Source organism: Oncorhynchus kisutch, linkage group LG11 (genome assembly GCF_002021735.2).
Source record: "Oncorhynchus kisutch isolate 150728-3 linkage group LG11, Okis_V2, whole genome shotgun sequence".
Lineage (NCBI taxonomy): Eukaryota > Metazoa > Chordata > Actinopteri > Salmoniformes > Salmonidae > Oncorhynchus > Oncorhynchus kisutch.
Window position 1 is genome coordinate 44831503 of NC_034184.2, and position 12638 is coordinate 44844140.

Here is a 12638-nt window from a genome sequence, read left to right on the forward strand (position 1 = left end):
GTTTATACATGTAACTTTAGCTAGCTAGCTATCAGTATGCTTTAACTTGCGACAAAACAACTTTCTGACAATTAGAAATGTTTAATAAAAGAAAAACATTTCGCTATCTAGACTCTCTTCTTACCTGTTTACATGGATGAACTCATCTCCCTCTCTGTCACGGAGGCCATGGTTGCCCTTAGTTTGAAGATGTAATCCGGAGATGTGTTTTACACAACAGCCTTTCTGTCTGTTCTCTTTTCGTCTCCCTCCACACATTTGCAATCAAATGCCAGAATTGTCTTTACTATCATACTCTGCTTCCTCCAGAAAGTGGAGAATAGAAGTGGGATGCCCCGGTGCACAACTGAGCAAGAGGACAAGTACATTAAATGTCTAGTTTGAGAAACAGACACCTCACAAGTCCTCAACTAACAGCTTCATTCAATACTACCCACAAAACACCAGTCTCAATGTCAACAGTGAAGATGCTGGCCTTCTAGGCAGAGTTGCAAAGAAAAAGACATGTCTCAGACTGGCCAATATAAAGAAACGTTTAAGATGGGCAAAAGAACACTGGACAGAGGATGATTGAAAAAAGTGTAAGTTTGAGGTGTTCGGATCACAAAGAAGAACATTTGTGAGATGTAGAAAAAATGAAAATATGCTGGAGGAGTGCTTGACACCATCTGTCAAACATGGTGGAGGCAATGTGATGGTCTGGGGGTGCTTTGGTGGTGGTAAAGTGGGAGATTTGTACAGGGTAAAAGGGACCTTGAAGAAGGATGGCTGTCACTCCATTTTGCAACGCCATGCCATACCCTGGCTTAATTAGAGCCAATTTCCTCCTACAACAGGACAATGACCCAGAGCACAGCTCCAAACTATGCAATAACTATTTAGGGAAGAAGCAGTCAGCTGGTATTCGATCTATAATGGAGTGGCAACACAGTCACCGGATCTCAACCCTATTGAGCTGTTGTGGGAGCAGCTTGACTGTATGGTACGTAAGAAGTGCCCATCCAGCCAATCCAACTCGTGGGAGGTGCTTCAGGAAGCATAGGGTGAAATCTCTTCAGATTACCTCAACAAAATTAAAACTAGAATGCCAAAGGTCTGCAAGGCTGTAATTGCTGCAAATGGCGAATTCTTTGACGAAAGCAAAGTTTTAAGGACACTATTATTATTTCAATTAAAAATCATTATTTCTAACCTCAATGTCTTGACTATATTTCCTATTCATTTTGCAACTCATTTCATGTATGTTTTCATGGAAACGAGGACATTTCTAAGTGACCCCAAACCTTTGAATGTTAGTGTATGTCAGTAAAAAGTATGGGTTAAATCTGGTGAAAAATATCATTTGAATTGTTGACAACACACTATATTAGTAACAAATTGTTTAAACCACATTTCATGACCCATGTGGTCAATTAATCAATATTCAGATGAAAAGAGGCCTATAAAATAATGCCTATAATAGTAAAAAAACTAAAAAACATCACTGTCATGTATTGTCTGAAAATGTAGAAACATGGTGGAAAAACCTCAATCGTTTGAAAGTTAACTTTTTATGGCTGCAGGGGCAGTTTTGAGTAGCTTGGATGAAAAGGTGCCCATTGTAAACGGCCAGCTCCTCAGTCTCAGTTGCTAATATATGCATATTATTATTAGTATTTGATAGAAAACACTCTAAAGTTTCCAAAACTATCAAAATATTGTCTGTGAGTATAACAGCACTGATATTGCAGGCGAAACCCTGAGGAAAATCAAAACAGGAAGTGGCTTCTATTTTGAAAACTCCATGTTCCATAGCCTCCCTTTGCTGGATTTAAAGGGATATGAACCAGATTCCTTTTCCTATCGCTTCCTCAAGGTGTCAACAGTCTTCAGACATAGTTTCAGGCTTTTATTTTGAAAAATGAGCCAGAAGGATAACATTGCATCAAGTGGTCACATGAGTTTTGCTCGCGCAACAGAGTTTGGATAGGTATTGCTTTTCCCTCCTACTGTGAAGGACATTTGCGGTTGATATATTATCGATTATATATTTTCGAAACAACCTGAGGATTGATTATAAAAAACGTTTGACATATTTCTGTGGACATTATGGAAACTATTTGGAATTTTCGTCTGCATTGTCGTGACCACTCTTTCCTGTGGATTTCTGAACATAACGCGCCAAACAAACGGAGGTATTTTGAATATATAAATAATCTTTATGGAACAAAAGGAACATTTGTTTTTTAACTGTGAGTCTCGTGAGTGAAAACATCCAAAGATCATCAAAGGTAAACAATTAATTTGATTGCTTTTCTGATTTTCGTGACCAAGCTACCTGATGCTAAGTGTACTTAATGTTTTGTCGTGCGATCGATAAACTTACACAAACGCTTGGATAGCTTTCGCTGTAAAGCATCATTTCAAAATCTGACACAACAGGTGGATTAACAAAAGGCTAAGCTGTGTTTTCCTATATTGCACTTCTGATTTCATGAATATAAATATTTGTAATAATATTTATTGAATGTAGTGCTGTGATATTCAGCGGTTGTTGATGACACTTATCCCTTTAGTGGGATTGCAGCCATAACAAGTTAAGGACATTACACTATACACCATCTGAAAACACATTCATTTCAATGTAATTGAATATTCATGTTTAGACATACCACATTTGCATAATATGTTACAATTTGAAATCAGTTCTCATTTAACAATACTTACCTACCTGTAAAAGCCGTTGAAGCAGGCCCAAAGTAATTTTAGTAATATTGTTGAGATCTATTCTATTATGGCATTGCTGGTATGACCCTCTTTTGATCAAGAGGAATTCTTTTTTTTTATACTGGAAGTTCTTATTTGAGTCGCTAGTAATAGGAATTTAAAAGAATAGACAAAGTAATTTTTTCTAGAGTCATATAAAATACATTGTCAAAATCACCTGACTGACAGAGTTTATCTTGTGTTTTCAGCCTGATAACCTACAGAAGACATGGCTGCGGGAATTCTACCAGGTACGTTGAACCTATCGTCTTCATATTGACACAGTGCTGAATACAGACATGTACAACTCTTCTCTAGGCCCATCTGCTCTTTGCATTTCTAGCGCTTTATCGTAGTCATGTGGCTGTGTTTGACTCATTGAGTGATAGTTGCTTTGAGGAGAAAAGAGCACAGGCTGTGTCATATCTTACCTTTGATCTACATAGGAACATCTGAGAAACCACAACTTTTTCCTCTCTAGCAGGGGAAGTCAATTCAGATAGATAGATAGGCAGACAGCTGTTGCACCAGCCTGGTCTCATAGACTATACGTAACATAGTATAAGTCAATTCGGGGCAAGCAAATTAGTATGATATGTTATGGTTGGTATGGTTACATAAGACCGATGGTTACTTAAGGCAAAAAACAAAAGTAGGGTGGGTAGTCAGGGTAGATGGGAACCCAAAGATTGCAAGTTGGAATCTCATCACAGGCAACTTTAGCATTTCAGCTAATTAGCAACTTTTCAACAACTTACAACCTTTTTAGCTACTTTGCAACTACTTAGCATGTTAGGTAATCCTTCCCCTAAACCGAACCTTAACACTTTTAGCTACCGTAACCCTAACCCCTAGCCTAGTTAACATTACCCAACTAGCTAATGTTAGCCACCTAGCTAGTTACCATACAAAACTTAACATATACTAAATGGAATGTCTTGGATTTACATTTTTCTCGTATATTTTCTTAACATATTTTCCTCACCAGCACCATTCCAGCAACTGTAGCAGATGCGAGTGCAGTACAGCTCAGCTTGATCCGGCTTAATTTGGCTCAGTAGTGTGAAGAGGGTACTCCTGTTCTGTATTCCATTAGGAAGATGGACCATTGCCTTATATGCCAATAAGAGTAGCATGAGTTTAGTTGTCAGGTGTGTATTAGAATTATGCATGTTTGTGCCTACTGGTTATGTGCCAAGCCAAGGTTGTGGAAGCACAGAGAGCAGCTACAGGTCAGCTGTTTAATGGTAAGAGGATTAGACATAGGCTTAGTTCAGGTTAACTGCACACACACATACACAAACTACACTGCATTACACCGAAGACCTTGCCATGTAACTTACAGTAGTACGCCACAGGTTAATGTCTTGGAACAGTGCGCTTCAAGGTGTGCGATTTCTCCCTTAGCACTGTGTTTAAACTTAGACACAGCTGGGCTGTAGTATCACTATGACCGACACAGTGGAGAAGTCATGGTGGCGATGAGTGAGTAGAGATGGTGTACTCTACAGTGGTGTGCAGTGAGGGGTGACTCTGACCAGAAAGGGAGGGCTTCAGTCGGCCCATGTCTCTCCTAGCTTGTGGAACGGAATCACTGCGGTAGCAAGTGGCAGTGAGCGAGTAGAGATGGTATCCATGCGCAGTGGTGTGCAGTGCGCGTATCCAATGAGTGATTCAGTGGGCCCTGCGTCTCTCTTGATCTCCTATCTGGTGGAAGTAAGGGATTAGAGGCCGCATGCTGCCTCTCCTTATCGTCCCTGGTCGCCATCTGGCCATGGTGTGTGTGATAGTTATGTCTCTGGGCTGCTGAGGGCCCTGCTGCTGCCTCGCATCTATGGATACATACTCAGTCACACACAGCCAGAGAGAAACGTTGATAGTGCTACCCGTACTGTTCACTGAGTCATGAGACGCTGATACACACGTTCACAGCCAACCGTAGAAACGCGTTGATAATGATATGCATCCATTCGCACAAAGCCATGGAGACGTGTGGATACAAGCACAGCCGTAGACACAAGGATAAGCACACAGTCACATTCACAGTGAGAGATGTGGATTTACACAGAGCCAGAAAGACCAGGATATATATAGTTACACATGCAGACAAACAGCCCGAGAGATACACTGATACACGTGGATCAGCCTCATTTAAAAATTATTATTATATATATTTTTTTAAATACACTGTCGCCTGCTTTAAACAGGTGTTTGTGCTGACAGAAGTATTTTCTGCATAATGCTTTCTGTAGTCATCATTCAAGTCACCTGTTCTTTGATTTAAACTGAGTAGGTAAAAAAAAGAGGTTACTGTATGGCTTATTTAAGACTCGGGTAAATTAACTTTTTTGTTGGTACAGTGGGGCAAAAAAGTATTTAGTCAGCCACCAATTGTGCAAGTTCTCCCACTTAAAAAGATGAGAGAGGTCTGTAATTTTCATCATAGGTACACTTCAACTATGACAGACAAAATGAGAAAAGTCCAGAAAATCACATTGTAGGATTTTTAAATGAATTTATTTGTAAATTATGGTGGAAAATAAGTATTTGGTCAATAACAAAAGTTTATCTCAATACTTTGTCATTGCCAACAAAGGGTATATAACAGAGGTCAAATGTTTTCTTTAAGTCTTCACAAGGTTTTCACACACTGTTGCTGGTATTTTGGCCCATTCCTCCATGCAGATCTCCTCTAGAGCAGTGATGTTTTGGGGCTGTCGCTGGGAAACACGGACTTTCACCTCCCTCCAAAGATTTTCTATGGGGTTGAGATCTGGAGACTGGCTAGGCCACTCCAGGACCTTGAAATGCTTCTTACGAAGCCACTCCTTTGTTGCCCGGGCGGTGTGTTTGGGATCATTGTCATTCTGAAAGACCCAGCCACGTTTCATCTTCAATGCCCTTGCTGATAGGTTTTCTCACGATACATGGCCCCATTCATTCTTTCCTTTAAACGGATCAGTCATCCTGGTCCCTTTGCAGAAAAACAGCCCCAAAGCATGATGTTTCCACCCCCATGCTTCACAGTAGGTATGGTGTTCTTTGGATGCAACTCAGCATTCTTTGTCCTCCAAACACAACAAGTTGAGTTTTTACCAAAATGTTATATTTTGGTTTCATCTGACCATATGACATTCTCTCAATCTTCTGGATCATCCAAATGCTCTCTAGCAAACTTCAGACGGGCCTGGACATGTACTGGCTTAAGCAGGGGGACACGTCTGGCACTGCAGGATTTGAGTCCCTGGCGGCGTAGTGTGTAAATGATGGTAGGCTTTGTTACTTTGGTCCCAGCTCTCTGCAGGTCATTCACTAGGTCCCTCCTGGGATTTTTGCTCATCGTTCTTGTGATGATTTTGACCCCACGGGGTGAGATCTTGCGTGGAGTCCCAGATCGAGGGAGATCAGTGGTCTTGTATGTCTTCCATTTCCTAATAATTGCTCCCACAGTTGATTTCTTCGTACCAAGCTGCTTACCTATTGCAGATTCAGTCTTCCCAGCCTGGTGCAGGTCTACAATTTTGTTTCTGGTGTCCTTTGACAGCTCTTTGGTCTTGGCCATGAGGTTGTGGACAGGTGTCTTTTATACTGATAACACGTTCAAACAGGTGCCATTAATACAGGTAACGAGTGGAGGACAGAGGAGCCTCTTAAAGAAGAAGTTAGAGGTCTGTGAGAGCCAGAAATCTTGCTTGTTTGTAGGTGACCAAATACTTATTTTCCACCATAATTAGCAAATAAATTCATAAAAAATCCTACAATGTGATTTTCAGATTTTCTTTCCCTCGTTTTGTCTGTCATAGTTGAAGTGTACCTATGATGTAAATTACAGGCCTCTCTCATCTTTTTAAGTGGGAGAACTTGCACAATTGGTGGCTGACTAAATACCTTTTCGCCCCACTGTACACACACACACACACACACACACACACACACACACACACACACACTGAGTGTGGTGACAGAAGTGACTGTTCTTAGAAAACATTGTGGATGTGTCAAAATCAAGCCTGCCCCCCCGTCTTTCACACGTCACACACATAAACCAATGCTAACACCACCTGAACACTGTTTGACAGTCAACACATTTTCGTTTTACTTTCAGATGCACAAAAACACAGCCAAAATCAAATGTGAACATTTGCACATTGTTCTGAATTTGCATATTATTTTCGTAACTATTTTTCGCGGTGCTTTGGTTTTGAAGTGACGCAAATGCAGATGAGCTCAAGATGATCACAAACACAGAATTTCCTATTGGTCTCTCCCCTTCATACATTAGATATAGTAGTCGAGAAGTCATGGAGTCAGCTGGGTTCTTCATTTGCGCCTTAGTTTGTCAGTTGTTCACCATGCTCTCGCTGTGTGCGATTATGACAGTGAATTAACCCTGAGGCATGCGTGGACAGGTTGATTGCCTCAGGATTTAAGTGTGTTTTTCTGTGGGTGTTTTTGTGTGTGTGTGTGTGTGGGGGGGGGGGGGGTGGGTGTGAGTCTTGCGTGTGTGTCTGTGTGAGAGAGCGAGAGAAAGGAAGAGTGAATGAGATAGAAAGAGGTGTGCCCCTGCTGTGTGAGCTAGGCAGGCCTGCAGGCTCATGCCAGCTATGTGGTGTGCTGCTGGGTGACGTCATGGAAAGCAGCACCATACTGTGTACTCCTAGGGCAACTGGGACAGAACAGCACCAGTGTATGCTAGAGCTCATAGTGTAGCGTTGCAAGGCTCACGACTATGTTAGCCTGCCCCTACTCACATGGCTCTCTAAGTTACTTGTATATCAGCTTAGCACACATATTGTAATCTCTCTCATTCACACACACTATCAACAGATGCGAGAAGACCGGTGTCTGTTGTAAGGAAGTTTGTGTGGTAAGGAATAGATGATGCAAGCAATTTTTGAATTGCAGCATCAATATTATGATCTTTGCCCCATTGGTATACATTCTTTAAAACAGTTGACTTTGTGGTTGGAAGTGGTACAGTTTAGACAGTGGGTCAAAAAGAGTTCATATTGAGAAATAGTCCAATGTCCCACTATACTTGATAGTTTTGGAATGTAACTCGCACTGCAGCAAACCACATCTGGAATGACTATTTTGTTAAGATTGCTTATGTTTTTATGGAGGGTAGTTTGAAGGTCCTTGTGAAATCGGGCCATCAGATACAGAGAGGTGGCAACGGCAACATCCTGAACAAAGCTGTTTAACTGCTTTTTCGGTTGTTACAATCTAAAGGACATCCTGCAAGTTTGCCCTGCTGTGTGTGTGTGTGTGTGTGTCCCACTCAAGGAACTAGCTTACTGTTGATACAAGCCTTTGCTTCAGGGTGTTCCTCGAAAGGCAGCTTCAGGAAATAAAATGTGGTCTTTGGACAACGCTTGATTAGTATCAGAGACATACATTCTGTTCAAACACTCCCAAAGCAGTAATGCGGTCAACCTCCCTGCCTGCAGATGAGACCAGAGTATACAAATGACAAGTGTATACCATCATGCAAGGCTAGGCATTAATAATTTTAATAATATGAAGGATTTAATCATGTGTGTTACTGTTTGTTCAGTAAGCGTGGATCTGATGGGCATCCAGGCAGCTTTCACTAGTCCACTGGGCTGGCACACAGAGTGGCACCGACTGACTGGAGTAATCTTCAGGCAAAGCAGGGCATTTGCCTGCTCCACATGTGCAATGGAGTGAAATGGTATCCCGGCACTAGAGTGCAGTATAAACAATGCTTTGAATTGCGTTATGCTGAGTTGATTGATCCCTCAATCTATTTGCATTGGAAACCTTACCCGGCTGTCACGGGCCATTGGCCTCACAGGATACTCCCGGGCTCATCCAAACACGTGACTTGTTAGATCTATTAAATAGGAGTTATTTCTAGGGTAATTAGTACATGGCTAATTTATTATAAGTTATAACAATATAATTAAATCTTCAACATAATGTGTTTCTTCTGATTTACTGTGTGTGTGTGCACTTTCTCACTTGTGAGGGGAGAGTGACTCAAAATGTATTAAAAGACTGTGTCTGTGTGTGTGAGCCTGTCTGTGAGCGATTGTGAGTGTGATTTGTAGATAGAATCAGTGTTGTAAAGACTGTTGATTGAATGTACAGCAACAGGTGGACAGAGTTCAGTGTCTAGGAAAGACTTCTCATCACATCACGTGCCCGTTCAGAAGCCCATTTTTATCCCCCCTCCGCACACTGTGTCACACTCTCCAGCCACATTATTTTCCACCTCCTAATCAGTACCATGAAGTAGTACTCAGCCTCCCTAGATCCAGAGAAAAGTGGGCTTTTTTTGTTGCCATATGCATCGTGAGTCTTTAAAAAACATCTGGCATGGAATTCACTTGTAAAAACATTCAATGGTGTGTGCGTCTTGTGCCATAATTGATAGGATACACACTACATGACAAAAGTATGTGGACACCTGCTAGTCATCCCCTTTGCTACTATAACAGTGAAGACACTTGCCAGTCGGTCAGCGCATGCTTGGAGTACATGTCCTGGTAATCTGTCTGGGATTGCGACTTTGTGAATGTTGACCTGTTTAAAGGTCTTGCGTTGGCTGCGGAAAGCGTGATTACGCAGTTTCCCCGGAACAGCTGGTGCTTTAATGCATGTTTCTGTGTTTTATGCCTCGAAGCGAGCATGGAAGTAGTTTAGCTCGTCTGGTAGGCTTGTGTCACTGGGCAGCTCTCGGCTGTGCTTCCCTTTGTAGTCTGTAATGGTTTGCAAGCCCTGCCACATCTGACGAGTGTCAGAGCCGGTGTAGTACGATTTCATCTTAGTCCTGTATTGACGCTTTGCCTGTTTGATGGTTCATCGGAGGGCACAGCGGGATTTCTTATAAGCTTCCTTGTTAGTCCCTCTCCTTGAAAGCGCAGCTCTAACCTTTAACTCAGTGCAGATGATGCCTGTAATCCATGGCTTCTGGTTGGGGTATGTACGTGCAGTCACTGTGGGGGTGACGTCATCGATGCACTTATTGATGAAGCCAATGACTGATCTGGCGTACTCCTCAATGGCATCGGACGAATCCCGGAACATATTCCAGTCTATGCTAGCAAAACAGTCCTGTAGCTTAGCATCTGCTGCAACTGACCACATTTTTATTGATCTAGTCACTGGTGTGTTCTGCTTTAATTTTTGCTTGTAAGCAGGAATCAGGAGGATAGAATTGTGGTCAGATTTACCAAATGGAGGGCGAGAGAGAACTTTGTACGCATCTCTGTGTGGAGTGAAGATGGTCTAGAGATTTTTTCCCCCCTGGTTGCACATTTAACATGCTGATAGAAATGTGGTAAAATTGATTTAAATTTCCCTGCATTAAAGTCCCCGGCCACTAGGAGCGCTGCCTCTGCCTGAGCGTTTACCTGTTTGCTTAGGGCGGAATATAGCTCATTGAGTGTGGCCTTTGTGCCAGCATCGGTCTGTGGTGGTATGTTGACAGCTACGAAAAATACAGATAAACTCCCTAGGTAGATAGTGTGGTCTACAGCTTATCATGAGATAAGTGTGTAATTGCACTTCTGATGTCCAGCAACATTATGTACAAAATAAGTTACTAACAACGCAAAGAAGCGAACAAAGAAACCACAATTGGATAGGGACACGTAAAACATCAGCCTTCTTCTCCGGCTCCATCTTATGCAGAACCCAGGCTCCTGTGGCGACACACATTGGACAATTTGGTCTGATAGCAGCCAAGTTAGGCTAGCTGTGGACGTGGTGGGCTTGAAACGTTGAGCCAGTGGTCACTTAAGTTCTGTGGATCTTATACCCTTTTTACACTGCTAAGCCAAAACTGTGCCAAGCTGTACTGGGCTTGCAAAAAAATATCAGACCCAATAAACGGCGCTTCGTTCAACGCCGTAGTGTGAATCGGCGTGAGCTTAGATGCAGGCTACTATACATGGATTTGGACTGATGGAGGTCAATGATGTGTGTTGTGTTCCAGTTAGGTATTGGTCGAAATGTAAAATGTTTCCAAACTGAGAACCAGAATAATGGGCTAAGCCTAATGATTATTTTATATTGTGCTCAATGGTAATGGCATATATGACATTGTTTGGCCGTCAAAGAAATCCAGTGCCTTCCATGGTTTGCAATTTTAGATGATGGAGATATGTTATTGCCATTATTAAGGGAACCTCAGAGGAATCAGGATGGAGGGGGAGAGCGGACGACTGGACGCACCCCTTTGACAAACAAGATGGATAGATTATCCCTGTTTTGGTACCCGTGTCCATCACCACTGTGTGGTCTAAAGGCATCACCATATAGCAACTGTCTTTACTGCTCTTAAAGGGATGGTTCACCCAAATTACATATTGGTTTCCTCACCCTGTAAGCAGTCTATGGACATGATTTGGTTTAGTTTCCCTGGCATTGTTTCAACATGCTAACATTTTAGCATTTGGCACAAATCCCGTTCAAATCATGGGACCAATATTTGAATTTTTCACGCATCATGTTTAATAGTATATAATTGACTTAGTTGAGCTTCAAAATACATTTTAAGTACTTTTGGATGACTTGGACATGATGTGTGAAAAAGTGCTAATATCGGTCCCCATGACTCGAATAGGATTTGTGCCACAAAAGCCAAAACATTAGCATGTGGAAACCGTACCAGGGGAACTTAACCTAAAGCATTAATTGCTGTCATACCTTTTTCCATAGACTGCTTACAGAGTAAACCAATGTATAATTTTGTAATTTGGGGGAACTATCCCTTTAAGGCTGACAAGACTGTACACAAAGTGTGTTTTATTGCCCTCATATTGAAAATCAATCTGTCAACTCGAACTCTTAGTTTGAAATCAAAATGAACCGATAGAGTAAAAAGTGCTGCTGAGGGTTGTTTGGTTGGTCTTCAGAAACTTGAATAGTTGTTCTTGTTTGACCTTTTCTATCAATAGCATTTCTGATTAAAGTAGTAGGATTAAATTAGTCTTCAGGATTATGAGTCTGCATGGGAATCGAGAGCTGGAGTTACACTGCCTGGAAAAACAAACAGAAAACCCACACTTGGACAGATGCAAAACACAAAATACACACAGTCTTGCATTCTCCCTCTCACATGCCCACAGGCTCACACACAATGTAACTTCTAGCTAAAGCTCCTTGAGAGTCTGACCTTTTCAGTGGGAGCTGATAGGTCCACTAATCTTTCTAAGTTTGAGAACCCTGGTTCTTAGGGGCCCAGTCTCTGGGTCATCCAGCTAAGTGACAAGCCATAGGTGGATGGAAAATCCATAGTGTTATTGCCATACATTACTTTTATTAGATTTAGCATTTAGTGAGAATAATGCAGGCGGGGGAGTGAAGTAGGGCCAGAGTAGGCCTTCAGGCCTGGAGCTGTCCCAGGCTTAACGCTGTCCCAGGCCACATATCCTGGGTGATGGTGATCTATGGCCTGCCCACCATCCATAGCTCGACCCTGTGAGTGCCTCTGAGCACTGTAATTCACTCAGCAATGGATTTTTCCGTTACGGGTCAGCACCCCTGAACACTCTGGGCTTGGTGGCAGTGCACTCACAAACACCTCTTAGTGTTAGGGGAGGGGGGGGGGCATGGGAGAGGTCATGTGACTGGAGTGGAAATGACTGTGTAACGTCTCTCCCTCTGCTCTGAGTGCTCTCCTTCTCTGACCAGGTATTTGTTAGCCTGATCCCAGATCTGTTTGTGCTGTTTACCAATGACTATAGAAATTGCCGAGACGACCCCAACAGATCCGGGACAAGGTGTTTGTGTAGCGCAGTGTAGATTGCCAACATCTCTTCATTCATGTACCTTATATTTTGTGACAGGGCTATGTTCTGGAACGTGTATTTTCTGTAGTGTTTCCCGTATTCTGACATAACATTTCCCAATAGCGAGAGACT

General features: G+C 42.2%; 1 protein-coding gene across 3 annotated transcripts in view; it reads left to right on the forward strand.

The window, feature by feature from the left end:
* Positions 1-12638, forward strand: part of inpp5a (inositol polyphosphate-5-phosphatase A) — a 185552-nt gene that overhangs the window by 68621 nt on the left and 104293 nt on the right. For all 3 annotated transcript variants that reach the window (XM_031835845.1, XM_031835844.1, XM_031835843.1), the window contains exon 2: positions 2955-2996. In XM_031835845.1, coding sequence (XP_031691705.1) covers positions 2955-2996 — 42 coding nt within the window. The remainder of the gene's footprint in view (positions 1-2954; positions 2997-12638) is intronic.